The 18,381-nt window shown below is 36.1% G+C and overlaps 1 protein-coding gene across 23 annotated transcripts in view; it reads right to left on the bottom strand.

The window, feature by feature from the left end:
- The window catches only part of MCTP1 (multiple C2 and transmembrane domain containing 1), a 537,798-nt gene that overhangs the window by 238,228 nt on the left and 281,189 nt on the right, over positions 1-18,381 (bottom strand). For all 23 annotated transcript variants that reach the window (XM_030324980.1, XM_030324949.1, XM_030324905.1 and 20 more), the window contains exon 3: positions 7,882-8,024. In XM_030324980.1, the coding sequence (XP_030180840.1) occupies positions 7,882-8,024 (143 nt within the window). The remainder of the gene's footprint in view (positions 1-7,881; positions 8,025-18,381) is intronic.

Here is an 18,381-nt window from a genome sequence, read left to right on the forward strand (position 1 = left end):
CAATTACGGCCATTTCCAAAAGACTCCAAGAAAATGGGAGTTGGCTAACTTCCATCCATTCATTAGTTTTCCTACTCATTCTGTCCTCAGTCAATATTGATTAAGTATTTATTATGTACCAGACAATATGCTAGGAATAAACAGGGGTAAGCAAAGCTGACATCATCATTGTTTACAGTTTAGTAAAGGAGACAGATGTTAAACAAGGAAGTGCACAGGTGATATATAATTCCAAATTTTGATAAGTATTGTAAAGAAAAGAACAGCGTTTGAAAAAAAATAACAATAGAGATCAGGGAAAGCTTTTAAGATGGAAGAAAGATGCTAGTAGATGAAGTTTGGAGCTGTGCTTCTGGATCTTTTCAAACAGAAAATCTTTGTATTGCACATTGCAGTAAATGAGCATGGACAAGTAAGCCAGCTCTTGAAAAGATCAACCAGGCCATGGAACTCTCCAGGATGTGAGAATCCATTAGGCTGAGAGAATTTAGCACAACTGGGCTCAGTAGTTAGAAAACTTGAAGCAGAGGGAACAATATGTACAGCAGCCTGCATCCTTGGTTTTTCTCCAGTATTAATAGCCTTTGATTTAAAAAAAAACTTAATATGTAAAAAAATTGATATTTAAATAAGAAGATAAATACTTTGCATTACAAAAGGACTCTTAAGTTTGAAGTCATAAGGGGATTTACTTAAGTGATAAGTTCCCCTAATGCCTTCTAAATTATTCAATTCACAGGCATTTGATTTACATACAACCTTTCAGGAGTACATTTGTTATAGAAAGCACAGTGCTCCTGTAATAGATATTCTCCTTGATCAATTACACCTCTGAGATCTAGTCATGTGCCCAGTGGCATATCACATGAATACACTGCCACGTCTCAGGCAACGGACATCTCACTGTTTGCAAGTGGCTACAAATACTGTATTTTACAACATAAAATTTATACTCAAAATTAAACAAATTTCTCTTACGCAATCTCTTCTAATTGTATCACCCTAAAGCTAAAACTCTTAGGGACTATAGTGATAATCAACCAACATCTGGGGTACACACATACATGTGAAGTGGAGAGCTGTAAATCCAGTGAACTGGCTAGAGGAGACAGTCCAAATGGGTGATTCAACATTCGAACTTTCTTAACTCTCACGGTGAAAGTCTTTCCTCCAGTCCTAATGCTAGGTGCTTACTTTAGTTTCTTCCTATTCATTAGTAAATGCATAACCATGGGAAAGAATGTAACAACTAGAATCCATTCATTAATGAAATTATTAGCTTTGCGACTTGGTTCCAGGTTCTATAAACTACTTGTCAGAAGGAGCATTGTTTTAGGGAAAGTTTCAGAAATACAGAACATAGAGAAGAGATAAAACAGGAAAAGATACTCCCACTGTTGGGGCACCTAGGTGGCTCAGTTAGTTAAGTGTCCAACTCTTGATATCAGCTCAGGTTGTGATCTCATGGTTAGTGATCTGAGGGTCGTGAGACTGAGCCCCATGTCAGGCTCTGTGCTGAGCATGGCGTCTGCTTGGGATTTTCTCTCTCACTCTCTCTCTGTCCCTGCCCCCTCCAATAAATAAATAAACTTAAAAAAAAAAAAAAAAGAAAAGGTACTCCCACTGCAATAACAACAAGCACAGTGAACACTGATTAATGTTTATTCAATATTTACTATCCATTAGGCACTGTTATCTGTTAAACATATTATGGAGATTCTGAAATTTATGTTGTATAGAACTCAGTGAACAGGGTATTGTTGTTTCCATTTTTCAGATAAGGAATCCAAAGCTAAAAAAGTTTATGTCACTTCCCCCCAAAACTTGGGGCTTTGAAGAGGTTGGATTCAGATTCAGTTGTGCAAGATACTCTGTTCAGAATAGAACACATTTAAATTTAGCAAATACGAGTTGGGTACCCACTGTGAGGGAAGCACTGTGAATTCACATGTGAACAGTTTAGATGGGATGCTTGCCTTCACACATCTCCTGGGAGAGGTGGAAACCTTAGATAACATTAGATAAAAGTTGCTTGGTTTCCATAACACCTCTCTTCATTCTCACGTGAGTTTAGAACAAAAAATGTTTTATTCTAATAAATGAATTTATTTAGCATTTTGATTTAATTGCCTCCCCTGAAAAATTGCATCAGGGAGTACATCAGCTAAAATGCTCTTGGAAATCAGTAACAGAAAGCTCAGCTCCCACAAATGGGAATTTGTTAGCTCAAATGACTGGAATGCCCAAAGGTAATTACGACTTCAGTGGAGTTTTCAATTGCCAGTTCAAATGATTCATATATTTATTCATTCAGTTACGTGAGAAATATTTGTTTAGCATCTACAATGTGCCAAGTATTGTCCTAGGCACTGGAAATACAGCAGTGAACAGAACAAATTTTCTGATTTCTTGGGGCTTACATATAGGGGAGCTGCAGATAATAAATGAATGCATGACAGGTAGTGATAAGTGCCATGGGGAAAAATATCTCAGGGTATGGGAGTGATGGGGACTGCTATTTATAAGATGTTTCAGAGAACAATCAGAGAGAGTGGACTTTGAATAAAGATGCATAATGGGATTAGGATATAGAACAGGACCCAGATCACGTAATGTGACCCAGGATCTAAGATTCTATGAAGAAAATATGTCCATGACTCATTTTCATATTCAGGCAGCTTCAAAATAACCATTTCACTATACAAGAATAATTAAACTCAAAATCGTAGGACTGACATTGTAATGCAAAGAAAAAAGAAAACCTAACTGGGGCCATTGCAATTAGTCATCTTTAGTAGAAAATACAAGTTATGTTGCATAATTACTGGGTGGACACAGGAAACCCTAAATCTCTCTAAGTCTTACTCACCTATGTAATGGGGATGAGGAAAGTCATTTGTCAGGTATTTTGAGGATTACATGAGATAAAGGAGGCCTTGTGCCTCGCATGGTGCTCAAGAAATGGTAGTTATTATTATAGTGAAAATGTGACCAGAGATTCTATCTTCCCAAGACTCAATAACCACCTATGTTCTTTGCCCATAAACCAAAAGTAAGTACAGTCACATTTTTTTGTTTCCTTGTTTTGTTTTGCTATTGATTTTTGTTGTTGTTGCTAATAGTTGAGATTCTTGATTCATGCATTTAGGAAGTACTTTTGAACCACACAAAACATCTAAGATGACACAAGCATCTAACTTTGGAATAATTTGGTTTGGATGCTGCGTGGTTTAGGGTTGGAAACATTTTCTTCCAATTACTCAGGTGTTTCCATTTATAAGTCTAGAAAAATAGCTCCCTCCCTACCTAAGCAGTGCATCAGAATAACCTATTGTGTTTCAAAAGTACAGAAGATTGTACTCTACCATACAGGCCCTAAATCAAAGTCTGTAGGGAAAACACTTGAACATCTGGATTCTTACACACACACACACACACACACACACAAAACAAAAACAAAAAAAAGCTTCATGGTAATTCTGATGTACAGCCAGGGTTGACTATCATTGGTATATGACATTCATTTAGGGCCCTTAAAACCTACTCAGAAATAATTTGGCATAAGATAGCAATATGGTGCTTAACTTGAACCATGCTGAAGAATGTTTCAATTTTAAATCTTTTAAAAAAAATTTTTAATGTTTATTTTTGAGAGAGACAGAGAGAGAGAGAGAGAGAGAGAGAGAGAGAGAATCCAAAGCAGGCTCCAGGCTCTGAGCTGTCAACACAGAGCCAGTCATGGGGCTTGAACTCACGAACTGTGAGATCATACCTGAGCTGAAGTCAGACACTTAACCAACTGAGCCTCCCAGGCATCCCATCAATTTTAAATCTAAAGCCTGGATATATATGAGTTATTTAAGGAAATGTCAACTTTGGTAAAATGACAGTCTTAGACACAGTAATCTGATCCCAAACAGAATTGCCTTCCTAATTATCAAAACCTTTCTATTAGAAAAGCACTCCAATCTAATACTCAGATTTTTAGCCTGTGATTAGGCCAAACAAGCAGCAATTTATACAACCATTTCCCCTTTATATTACTTCTCTCTTTTCCACTATAACTCTGGGTGTTCACTGTGTAACTTGAATAATAGTGTCAGTGAAATGAAAATTGAAAATTTAATTCAATTCAGCTGAAATGGATGCTGAATTTACCCTCTTATCTAAGATGTGTGCCTGAGCAGGCATCCCTGTGGCTACCGACCAGGCTCCAGTGGCTCTTGTCTCAGTTAAAACTACTGCATTTAAACCCCCAGCTTCTACTACGACCTTATAAGTATATTTCAAGTCCATTCCTATAGACTTGTTTTTATCTGCCCTTACTGTAAAGTCATTTGGAACTGAAGGAATAGTCTTATTAAAATTAAAAGCTATAGGAGTTCTAACCAATTGGAATGTATGTTATTTTTTATTTTGTGTCTAATTTTTTTTAAATGACAGTTCCAAGATTTTTGGAGGGAAAAATCTGTTTTTGCTAGAAATGGTATAAGCACTGCAACTTTAATGTGATTTTACAATCTTGGCTCAGAAGTGAATTTTGTTTCCCTTGGTAACCTTTGCATTGATAGAAATCAGATTACAGGGCACATATAAGCTTCTTTTTCCTTTAACTACAGACAGGAGGGTTGTAGACAGTATTTTCTAACCATCTAGTACATGGATGCATTTTCATATTGCCTGTCAGTACAGAATCAGTTAGTCCCTAAGAAATCTTTCAGGGAAGATTAATCTCCCAGTACATAGGATATGGGCATCATATCAAAATCAAGTCAGTCAATCACACATGGCTATGTAGAGACAATGAAAATAAAGCAATGTTCATGAAATTCTTAAAATATTTCCACCAGTGTATTTGATTTAGGTCTCTGTGTATGCAAGGTTAGGCAAAAAGCAGATAACATAAAAAGTGAAAAAAAGAAAGCAAAAAATTAGAGACTTTTTTCAAAAGATGCCCTATGCATTTCATAGAAAACAAAAATCAAATGAAAAATACGAAAGCATATTTAGAAGCATAATTATTACATAAAAATATTGTCATTTTATGTTTGTACACGAAAGACCAGTATAATTTCTACTTAATCATTTTTCTTAGGTAGAAATGTACAAAAGTGACAAATATTTTATAATTCATTACGTATCTTTTTCTATATGGTACAAGTTAAGTCATGGCTACATGATGCTGTACTTTGAAAACTCAACGTGGTAAATAAACAGAAAAAAACAAAAACAATCTTTGGGGTCTCTCTCCTAGCTTTTGCTTATACGGTGGTTGTTAACCAAGGCTTTGGGCCTGTATGTAGTATCCCTGTCTCCAATGGCACAAGTATATGTGTGGACATATTCTCTCCCAAACCAAAACAAAAATTTTGCCACCATTTTTTTTTCTGTGTACTACAGATTTTTGTTTATTTTTGAGCCTATTGTGATATTCCTTTCCAAATATCCATTTTGACATTTAGATTTCTACAGAGATGAATATTCATTCTCAAGCTCAAGTGAATAGCAAAAGAAATTAACTGTAATTTTGAGAAGTTTATTTCTTAATCCTTTGAAAGACTGGAGATCCACATGGTTCTGTTGTGGAGTAATATTCCATTAAAGAAACAGATACACAGTAAAAGTAATTAAGAATAAATCTTGTTCCTTCCATGATTTTTCTCATAAGGGACCTTAAACAAGATCCAAATGGTTCAGTTTAATCCTTAGTAACCCCCGCTTTCTTCTCCTGTCCATCATCCCCATGGCCACAGCTACCCCAACTCATCTCTTCCAAACCTCCCTAGAAATAAAATTTCCTTTACATACCATTTATATGTATTTTTAATTCCTTTTACAACTTCTATCTCAGTTCTTTATTATAAAGTCACTCCCTTTTTTCTCACTTAGATATTTCTTTCTCTCTAGAAGTAGAGAGGAGGGACGAAAAGCATCTCCAACTCTGAAGATCTTCCCTTTGGTGGGAGGAAGGTTGGCCGTGAATATTGCCACATTAATAATTCTTATGCTGTCACTCATTACATGTTAAAAGACAGTTCATGAATTCTATTTAATTGATTTTCTTTAGCCAATGTCCACTCGAGACTATCTCTTTTATTTTTTTTAATTAAAAATTTTAGAAGTTTATTTATTTATTTTGAGAGAGAGAGAGAGAGAGAGAGCACTGAAGGGGCAGAGAGAGAGGGAGAGAGAGAGAATCCCAAGAAGTCTCCCCACTATCAGCACGGAGCCCAATGTGGGGCTGGAACCCATGAACTGTGAGATCATGACCTGAGCTGAAATCAAGAGTGGGTCACTTTACCCACTGAGCCACCCAGGTGCTCTGAGACTGTTTCTTATGCAAATATGGATCTATTCTCCTATAATGACTTCTAGAAATTTACCAACTAAGTCCTTAGAAGATTCTCTTCTCACCAATCTTAAAAACTGTTCTACTATGGTTATTTTAAGACTAATCAAGTGCAGGGGCGCCTGGGTGGCGCAGTCGGTTAAGCGTCCGACTTCAGCCAGGTCACGATCTCGCGGTCCGTGAGTTCGAGCCCCGCGTCAGGCTTTGGGCTGATGGCTCAGAGCCTGGAGCCTGTTTCCGATTCTGTGTCTCCCTCTCTCTCTGCCCCCTCCCCCATTCATGCTCTGTCTCTCTCTGTCCCAAAAATAAATAAACGTTGAAAAAAAAAAATTAAAAAAAAAAAAAAAGACTAATCAAGTGCAGTAATGAGAAGGGGAAAGAGTGGAATAAGGAGTTGGATCTGTACCTGACTGTGAACATTCAACTGAGGTAATTCACTACCTTGAGACCAGTCAGTTCTGCTCTTATTTTAATAAAAGCCTCATTACTTTTTTTTTATCCCTTTCTGTGTAGAAGAGAAACAAATGGAGGCAATATAAATGAAGAGTTGATGGGAATGAGGATGCCTAGAGGTTGCTCAAAGAGTGATTATATGAGATTTTTGGCTCAAGTGCCAGTTGCAAAATGTGGTTATTATGGTAAAAATAGAAAAAGGTTAGGTCACTGAGTGGATAGTCAGAACACAGGAACCACAAAGAGTGTCTACAAATATGAATTAGATACAGAAAAAGTATCTGGAGACATGGATTAAAGAGAAGTTAGGTAGGAAAATAAAATAAATTTCCTGGGGCGCCTGGGTGGCTCAGTCAGTTAAGCGTCTGACTCCAGCTCATGTCATGATCTCATGGTTTATGAGTTTGAGCCCTGCATTGGGCTCTGTGCTGACAGCTCAGAGCCTGGAATCTGCTTCAGATTCTGTGTCTCCCTCTCTCTCTGCTCCTCCCCTGCTTGCACTCTGTCTCTCTCTTTCTCCAAAACAAATAAACATTTAAAAAAATTTTAAAAACAAAACAAGGAATCTCCTTAAGTTCTTAAAAAACAAAACAAAAAACAAAACTTCATCAAGTGAGAGGAAACACTCTTTTTTTTTTTTCTTTCCATTTTTGGATATCTTTATCCTTCTCATCTTTCAAGGAAAATATTTTGTTTGCAACCATTAATGGTAGATCCCCTGATATAATTCTTGGACAAAAAGACTAGGTTCTGTGCAAGCTTTCTTTCTTGCTAGATTTTATGGAGACTTGTTTATATATATTTCCAGAGTGTGCTAAATCATTTAACTTTGCCAAACAGGAGAAGATGGAGTCCATAATCCTCCTACGTGACTGGCAATAGAACTGTCCTGAAGAAAAATGCTCCCATGCTTCCCCTCCCCTCTATTTCGTTTCTGTCACACCATCAACAGGTTAGAGTTGTGCACAGCAGAATTTATCTCTCGTGAAAAATCTCATCAGACAAGGATACATGATAGAAAACCATCAAACAGCGAGTTTTATGTCATTGCATTAGGGAAAAACAAATAACTGGCTCACCTTTATATACAATGGTTCCCTAAGATGCTCAACAAGAATGCAAGCTTTCTCCTCCCATATGGGATTGAGGTTCTTGTGTATTATTTTACTTCTAAAAACTTCTTTTCCTCCAATTTTAAACTTCACGTATGGATCACTTGTCCCTGTTAAAGAGATACAGATTGATTCATGTTAATCATGCCTTTCGTTGGAAGCAAGAGAATAGCTCATTTAAACATAAGGAAGTATTTAAAGGAATAAAAGTTAAATAAAGCTTATCACATGGGAAAATAAAGGTTAAGGTTTTTTTCCTAAAATTTTCCTTAAATTTTAAAGGGACAGTATATAATACTATTAAATCTAAGTAATAATAATAATAGTAATTATTTTTTTTCTGATCTTTACATGGTAACCCTGTCCTGATATTTAAAAACCTCTATTGCATGCTGCATATGTCAATTTAATTCATATTATAAATGACAGAGATGAATCTGACATTTCTCTTGGTATCATCTGGTCAACTACAAAAAGATGATCCAGCATCTTGACCTAACTGACTAGTTTTAGACTTAAATATGCTGCTCAAACTTTATACTAGTGTGATGGGCTTAAGGAAAGGTGAGTCACAAACTGGACTTTAAATTCATCTTTGGTCCCACATTCTCTCTTGCTCAGAATTTTCAATTTTAGAATGCTAGGAAAGGTTGGAGGTCTCAGAGTAAGGCATTGGGGGAAGGGGACAACTGCTTATTAAATCATCTGCCAACTTCATATTAACCCTGCACACCTTCCAAGCTCCCTATGATAATAAAGAAAATCAGAGCTAGGGGTGCCCGGGTGGCTCCAGGTGGTTAAGCGTCCAACTTCAGCTCAGGTCATGATCTCACAGTTTGTGGGTTTGAGCCCCGCGTCGGGCTCTGTGCTGACAGCTCAGAGCGTGAAGCCTGCTTCAGATTCTGTGTCTCCTCCTCTCTCTGCCCCTCTCATGCTTATGTTCTGTCTCTGTTTCTCAATAATAAATAAATGTTAAAAAAAAAAAAAGAAAAAAGAAAATCAGAGCTGTTAAGTAAGTTGCTCATGGATACACAGCTAACAGGAGATGAAGTTAAAATTCCAACCAAGCTTGTTTGACTCTAATGCCTGTGATTTTTCTACTACACAGGGATGGGGGAAGGGCTTTGACATGCTTCTATATATATCATACCATTTCTCATTGTGACTGATGAATGAGGCCAATGGATCTAATGAGTCTATGCTATTAGAGAAGGTGAGTCTATGCCTCCTAGAGAAGGTGAATCAGAGACATCCTCAAGTAAATCATTCCAGTGTGACAATCTTCATCCTCAGGAAATAGTTCTTTATACAAGGCCCGACTCCGTTATGATAAGATTTTGTTTAATTCTTTCTGTTTTGTCTAAACTGAAGCTACACTTGAAAACTTTGGTCTATATGATTTAAAGAAAAATATAAGTGGGGCTCAGTAAACTGTGAAGCATGATATAGATGTTAGACATTACAAGTACGCTGATATCCTTAAGCTTACTACCAGCATCCCCTCTCAACATCTCCCCTCACTGCAATGACACATAAATATCTGTGCTCAAAATAAGGACTGACTTGTAGGATTTGGCTTTTCTTATTTAATCATTTGGGGGTTTTCTCAAAACTCTCCACATTCCTGAAGTAACTTTAATGTCCAGCTTTTTGTATGCCTAGGCCTGGGTATAATGAAATAATGATCCCAATTTCCCATTGTGAAATTCCCATTTCGACAGTTTGATTTTATCAAAATGATACAAACTTTAAAAATATTTATAAATGTAAATGCAGGCTATTATATGGTAACCTGTTATAATGCATTCGTTAGGGGAGTCAGTGCAACCAAAAAGTTTAAAATTGCTACTTTTTTTTTTTTCTTTCAACGTTTTTATTTATTTTTGGGACAGACAGAGACAGAGCATGAACGGGGGAGGGGCAGAGAGAGAGGGAGACACAGAATCGGAAACAGGCTCCAGGCTCCGAGCCATCAGCCCAGAGCCTGACGCGGGGCTCGAACTCACAGACCGTGAGATCGTGACCTGGCTGAAGTCGGACGCTTAACCGACTGCGCCACCCAGGCGCCTCTAAAATTGCTACTTTTAACACAGTGGTTCCCAACTATGGGCTGAGGACCCTGGGGATTGGGAGTTTTGCAGCACATACTTGGAGGGATATTAAAATCTACGTACCTATATGAAATTTCTCAGTCATGCCCTCATGATTTCAAATTCATGTATGTAACTATGCTACCTGCTAAAATATAAGGAGCTCCATAATATCAGAGCCATTTGGATCACTGTTTTGTTTTGTTTTGTTTTAAATCGCCAGCACTTAGTACAGAATCAGACATATTATTGGTCCCCAATAAACATCCGATGACTAACTGAATGAATCACTGACTTAAGGGTGTGGGTGGTAGACCTCTGTTCCTCTTGACTTTTGTTGACTCCACTTGGATATCTAATAGACATCCCATCATCAACAATGTCCAACACTTAAGTCTTGATCCTCTCTCCTGCTAACTGCTCCTCCCTCAGGCTTTGTTGGGTCAGGTAATGACTTCACCATTTGACAACTGCTTATGCAAGACACCCGGAAATTGTTCTCAATACCTCCTTCTTCTCCATGCATTGCATCCAGGACACCACCAAGTCCGATTAATCCCCAAACTCACCTTATCTATCTTCTCTGCCTCCAATCTAGTTAAGCTACTACCATGATTTCTTTGCTGTACTACTATAATAATAGCCTCCTAATTGGGCTCTCCACACCTTCTGTGTCCCCTTCCATTAGTTCACTAGATGACAGGCAGAGCTTTTAAAAATACAAATTTAATCTTCTCCCTTCTTTGCCTAACACATCTCAACAGCTTTCAATTACACCTACAATAAAATCCAAAATCTGTAACATGGTAGACAGGACTTGCCATGTCTCCAACTCCATTTTGGGCCCTTCACCACGTTCCAGCTATCCTGTCATTGGAAGTTATTTTCTGCTTCCAGTCTTTGCATATTCTAGCAAGACTCTGTGCTTGAAAAGTCCCTCCCTCCCATTCTCTTCCCCTTTTGCCTGGCTGGCATTGTATTTTCCTCCTGGTCTTAGTTTAAATATAACTTGCTCAGAGATACCTTTCTCAACCTCCCAATCTGAATTAATTTTTGTTATTATTTTTCCTTGGCATTTGCTCTTTGCTTAACAGCACTAATCATTATGAATGTTACTTATAGTTTACTTTGTATGTCTAACTGTTTATTGTGTACATTTTTCCACTGGCTATGACCCCCATAAAGGCCAAGACTCTTCCCCAGCACACGGCACAGTGTCTGGAGCAGAGGAGGCACTCAGTAAATATTTGTTAAATAGATGTGGAGGTATAGATTAATGACTACTGAGTCAATTTACAGTGTACAGAGTACTATTAAATGCATCCTCTGAGATGTTGATAAAAGACAACGTTATCCACCTATATTGAAGATGAGAAACAATCTGAGATTCAGTGTGACTTTCCCCCAGTCATGTAATGAGTAAGCCAGGAAGTAACAGGATAGAAGCAAACTTAGATTTTCAGACGCAATGTTCCCTCTACTTATGTCCCAAACATCCATATTTTCCTGCTTTTCTCTAAAGTACCATCAGGGAATAATTTTGGAAAGATGTTGAATAATCATTAGATACTATAAATAATGCTACTAATGACAAGCAGCCTCCTCTGGTCTATAGAATGCTCACACTCAGTATTTGTTTATCCACCCTACAATTGAGTCTCCATTTTACAGATGAGAAAACCAGGACAGGCTAAGTGGCTCATTTCAAGTCAGATGAGAACTCACATCTGAAGACCAGTCAAATAGCGCTCTTTCTGGCACATCATCACCAAACACTCATTTCAGGATGTAACAATGCTCTCTTTCTTTTGTCCAAAAAGTAAGAATAACTCTTTTATAAGAAAAGTGATTTCAAGAAACTGGGCCTTGTGTTTTTAAATTGGGTCTCACTCCATTTAGTCTAGGTATTCTGTAAAAGGACTGACAAAACTTCTAGTAATTCAGCACAGAAGCCTATACACACAAAAGTAAATCCTTTTGAGACACAATCTGTTTCTTGCCCCTTCCCAGAAACATTTTCCTCACCTGCCATACAGGTGAACTGACAAAATTCCCAGTTTCGGGAATCCTGCTCGGTCGTCCTCAGGTACATAGTAGAAGTTAAATTACAAAAGGGGATCTACATCACTCCAGGGAACATGTGCTGACGACTTACTATATCAGATATAATACACCACCCAACAAGCCTGTGAGATCACTTCTAGCGCTGTCTTGAGGTTACATTGAAGAAACGACAGCATAGAACAGGTGAGTAAAGTCGAGGCCACCTCCAAACACATTTTTCATGCTTGGTGTCATATCGATGATGCCACTTGAGGCAGTATGTATCCAATGGCCTGAGGAAATAACAATCCAGCCAATAAAAGCAGGTCTGCAGGTTAAGTTAGGGATGAGGGACAGATTTTTGAATGGTGACAGGCACAAAGATCACAGGGATTGGTAGAAGAGAGACAGTTTTGAGGAACTCTGAAAACATGTTATGATGGTAAAATATTTCATAAACATGTGGCTTCGGCCACAGGGTGACCTGGATTAGAGATAGCAAATATGTTAGCAAACATAAACATGCTGTACATGAAAAACAAATCCAGATGCACGCTCATGATGAGTCGGTCATCTGACTTTCTCTGCTTTGTTTTGACTCCCCAACGTAAAATTTGCTGCATGTCTCTTTCTAACCATCACTTAGAATCTTCTGATGTTACTATTAAAATTTAGTATTTTTTTAATATCATGTTTATTTAAGGAATTTCTAATTGTTTTCAAGTTCTTAACATAGAGGACCTTTGTGACTTAGAGTCCTTAATAGTTCAAGACTTTTGCCTTGTGATACCAACGTAGGGGACTGGACACATTGTTTTTGTTTTTGTTTTATTTTTAATTTTAATTTTTTTATTTAGGTTCAGTAAAAGATTTGTATCTAACACTCTTCTTAAAAAATATTCTTCCTATAAAATTGGTTTCTTGACCATATCTGTACAAACACATATGTTTATCATTTTACATGAATGAAATATGATATTATTGTCTCAAACATACTTGGTGCTCAATAACCGGTAGATAAATAAACTTCTGAATAGCCTGGATTTTCATATCAATTTATTTAAATATACATAACTATATATATAACAGGATATAATCTACTTGGATAAATGTGTGAACACATTTACCTAGAATTATGACTGTAGAGAAACAGGTTACTTACATTTTAAAAGTACAACTAAGGCTGTAATGAGTACCCTTGAGTTTATACCCAACACTTCCTATTACGTCCTCTAGGTAAATTTCTAAAAATAAAATGGTTAGTCAAAATGTGCTAATTTCCATCTAATAAATATTTCCCACTCTCTTCTGGAAAAATTATAAAACACTTCAGTCATTTTGACCTCATTGGTGCACTTGTAATTGTTTCAACATCTCAGAATAAGATTCTCATATTCCAAAGCTGTTACTTAATATTGTTTACAAAACTTTGAGTCAGCAGTATACACAGCCAATGGATACAATCTTTAATCCACTTTCACTGTGGTTTCCAAGTTTGCTCTTGTGTCTAACACTTCTACCTTCTATGTTTAAAGGTGTTTTTCTAACTTTATTTTAGCAAGTTATGACTTATTGATTATTAATAGGCATTATATGCTTCTTTAAAAAGGGAATTTTTGTGGACAAGCATACTTAGAAAATGCTGGTTTAGAACAAAATTAAATAGGTTCATTTTCCATGGCCTTTAAATAAGTGAATGTGCACCATGACTCTCCAAGAAGGGGATATGACCTGTGGCATTTTTCCAGGGTTCTTTGACCATGGGGCCTATTTTTCTTGAGTGCATTTTTCAGACTCACAATCCCTAATTTGTCTTTGGGAAATAGTACCTTATTATATTTCATACATAAGGAATTTCCCACATGTTTAGGAATTTGTTTTAATGTAACAGACTATCCAGTGAACTCAAATTATTTTATTTTAATAAAACTCCCAAGCTCCTAACATGTGGTTGATCTTTTCTGGTGGTTATAACCAGAAACCTGGTTATAACCAGGTTATATATATTATGTTATATATATATATATATATATATATGTATATATATATACATATATATGTTATAATAATAATTATATAATTATATAATATAATAATTATACAATAATTAATATATAATTATATAGTTATATTATTACATATATAAATAAATAATTTATAATAAATATATAAATATATTTTATTTATGTATTAAAATTATTTCCAAGTATATGTATTTAGTTTGTTCGTTCAAAAAACCAAAAAATTAATAAATTCACCTGATAGTGCTGCTGCTTTGTTGCATTATTGCATTCAACCACAAGGTGGCACTAACACTTATCAAATTGTTGTGAGGCATGTGGCTCTATTCAAAATTAAGGCATCTCTACTGCACACATCTCAGCTCTTAAGCATTTTCTAGCAATTTGTGCTTTGCTGTTATTAGCTAAGCCATGATCCTCATTAAAACATTTTTTATGGTGCTAATGAAATGCAAACAGGGAAATAAGTATGGAAGAAGAAAGCAGGATAAGTTAGCTCTAAAATAAAATTCAGGTTTTATTTTTATTAATGTCATAGTCAAGAGCAAACTTTCTTCCACATGCATTTTATCAGATAGCATTAACTTCAGAATTTATTTCTAAAAACTAATTCTTTTATTTTATAATTATAAATTCTATGCTTTAAAAATTCTAGATTAATCTAGTCCTAGGGATTATTAATTATTTCTGAAGCTTAGGATCAAAATTGTCTCAAAAAGAAGAATTAGATGGTATGTAAAATGTTTTCTCATGTACTAAAGGAATACATGCCCCAATGCTATGCTTTATCTTATTTTATTTTATTTGGAGCCGTGTCACTGATGAGCACTTCGACATTTTGTGTGATTATTTAGCCTTTAATGTAATTTAAGTCTAACACAGAACTAAACTCTGAATGGGTCCACTTTTGTGTGCAATCAACACAGCATACACAAGATGGCAGCCTCTTTTCCCTTAAAATAGCATTAACGATATTTCAGTGTAAATACTGTTTTTTTTCTCCTCAGAATTAACGAGCCTCCCGGTTAACAAGTTTAAATCTCTTATCCCAAACCTTGTATGTTCAACTACTCCTGTTTTGGGGATTTATAGTCATTCAATGATGCTTACCCCTAATCAAAAATAATGCCAAACTGAAACTCAGTCTCATATTGGAAGTAAGGAGAGAGAAGAAGGAGGAAGAGGAAGAGAAAGAAGAGTAAAAGAGGACAACAAAGAGAAGTGGACATAAGTATTGAGTGTGGAGAGTTAAAAACAATTCAAATTTAAGGTGGATTTTCCTGAAGGTACTGGTTTTTCTAGAAATTTTAAAGCTAGCATCTATGCTGCCCAAATGCAACAGAGTGTGTGTATTGTATAATAAGGTTCTTCACACTTGAAAGAGGTCTGTAAAGGTAATGTTCAAGCATACTTAGAGAATAGGTTATGTCTTTATATACATTTATTTTTCACTAATGACTTAAACATCTTCAAAACATATATTTATGTATTAAAATTATTTCCTTAAACTCTCCCATTCCTGCTTCGTTTTTTGTTGGAGATTTGGAGTGCCCTATGAGTGACATATTACATAGGGGAAAATAACTAAAAATATTAAAATTCAAATGCAAAAGGTTTCTAACAGCATATGGCTTACTGTAATAAAATAAGAGTAAACTTTTTTGACAATGAGAAATATAAATATTCCAATGATTTTGAAATTTGTGGTTAATGAAGTTACCATGATACAGCACATAGACGAACTAAAAATAATACTGTGATGTAACACAGCGTAGGGCTGAACTAAGTATATTTCTTTCTTTGAAGGGTAGAAGGCACTTCAAGGCACACTGTAGAGAGAAGGCGTAAGTGACAAGAATAGGCTATTGATTTTTATGAGTGATTTTCTGGCTTACTTTTCCCTTGTAAATGCAGAGTTCAGGATATGTGAGAAAAGATTCTACATGTTATATTTGGGATAAATACAGCTTACTCAATTCCTTTTCATATGTGGCATAAATTACAGTTGATATCTACATGGAACTTCTTGATAACGTCTGCAAGTATAGGTAAACTAAAATATGGAAGGGCAGTGGTTACTTATGGGTTTTTTTTCCACACTTCTTTAGACAAATTGCTTTAATTTTGAATATAAATTATATATTAATCCGTGATATAGGAGAAACACAGTGCAGGAGTGCCCTAGATGTCATTTTTTCCAAAGGGCTTTACTCCTATTGCCTCTGGGTGCTCCTTCTATGACCAGTAATTAATTAATGCATTGACTAGATATGACAGATATTCTTTGCCATTTCCCTTTTTTCTTTTTCTTTTTGTTTCCAAAGGGAAACAGTTTTCCCTGGAATTCTGTTAGAATATATTACTACGTTGGTACAGCCATCATAACCCCCTAAAAAATCAAACCCTAAAAAATCAAATATAAGAAAATTGAAAAGTACTTTAATTTTCCCATTAAAAAAATCAGGATATTAAAAAATTACACCCCAAAGTTTCTATGCTTTTTTCAACTTTTTTTCCTTCTGGCTATCCCAGTACTTTTCTGAAATTGTTTCCTTGAGTGTCACCCATAACTTTTAACTACCGATTTCAGTGGGCTTTTCTCAGTCTTCCAACTGTGGACTGGGATTTCTTTCTCTCTCTCTCTCTTTCTTTCTCTCTTTCTTTCTTTCTTTCTTTCTCTCTCTCTCTCTCTCTGTCTCTCTCTCTCTCTGTCTCTCTCTCTCTCTCTCTGTGTGTGTGTGTGTGTGTGTGTGTGTGCGTGTGTTTCCTCTCTCTCTCTGTCTCCCTCTTTCTTTGGATTCTGTGACTCTGCTCTTGGTAATCCTATGGTGAAAAGAATATTGGCCATAGTCAGTTTTGCTTTTTACAGGCAGTGTGCTCTTAACAAAGTCTCTTGTCTATAGTTTTTTAATCCTTAAAATGAGACAACTTCCCAAGTTTCTCTGAAGAAAGTAAACAATAAGATTTCACTTACATGCCACTGAGAGAGAAGAAGCTACTCCACATGAGAATTTTTCAAAAAACTAAAAATTGTCACATGAAACAACAAGACCTGTTTTACTAATAGATTTTAAGGAATTATTTCTGAAATTTATCCTCTTTTTTCCTTTTTGGGTAAATAATGAATGTAATTTTTTTTAAAAAATGGGGCAAGACCACTATCTGGGTGGCTCAGTCAGTGAAGGTCACAATCAGGTCATGATCTCACAGTCATAGGATCAAGCTTTGTGTTGGCTCTACACTTGCGGTGTGGACCTTGCTTGGGATTTTTCAATTTCAATTTCTGGAATTCCCAAGAGAATGCTGCTAAAAGTCAGAAAATACCTCACAGAGAGATATTTATCACAGAGAGTTCCCCCGGTCGTAAGTAACTCTATAATCTGTAATATATTCTATATATTCTTAATTTGCTCTATTCCTTTCAATTTAGAGTTGTTATAAACTCAACAACAGTAATATTTCTGTTATTATACATGCCAGTGAATAAAATGTGGTTCTTAAAATATAACAAGTTAAAAGTGATTTGAGGTGTAAGGAGTCTGAGTTCCTGGAATCACTGCATGGAGGGGAGCCATCTGCCAAGAAGCACGTGCCTTGGACAATTATGTGGATGAGGAATAAACTTCTATGACATTTGAGCCATTAAATATTTTACAGGTGCATTTATAACAGCAGCTCAGCCTACCTTAACCAAAACATATTCCTACATCTTGTAAATTCTAATCATTAAAATTCTACTTGCAACTACAGTTTAGCCTGTACCACCTGATAAATGCTCCTGAACCCTCTGATTCTAATTCTTAAAATATCTCTTGAAATCATCTCTGATTTCAATGCTCAAGTGAGCATTGCCTCACTATTCCTTACCTAGATTATTAAGCACCTTCTGTTTGGTCTCCTTGCCTCCCTTCAAATCCCTTCCCCAAAGGCTACTACAGTTCTCTGTCATACATGAATTGGGCCACCTCCACCTGATTCACCTTGGACCACATTTTACTCCATCTTCCTCATCCACAAGCAGGTCTGTGGGTAACCCAGGCCCAGAGCTCAGGCTCGGAGCCAGTTTTCAAAGCTTCTCCTTGTCCAGGGAATTTTATATAAACTGGGTATTTTTTTTTTTATTGTTTATATTCTCACCAGGGAGCCTTCTGATCTTAATTTGGCTTCCCTGGCAGAATGAACCCCATTATCCATTTCTTTAATTTTTTTTTTTTTTTTTTTTTTTTTTTTTTTTTTTTTTTTTTTTTTTTTTTTTTTTTTTTTTTAGTAAGAGAGCCTCTGTGAGGTTAGCAGCACATGTGATGGCCTCAATA

The sequence above is a fragment of the Lynx canadensis genome, chromosome A1 (genome assembly GCF_007474595.2).
Source record: "Lynx canadensis isolate LIC74 chromosome A1, mLynCan4.pri.v2, whole genome shotgun sequence".
NCBI lineage: Eukaryota > Metazoa > Chordata > Mammalia > Carnivora > Felidae > Lynx > Lynx canadensis.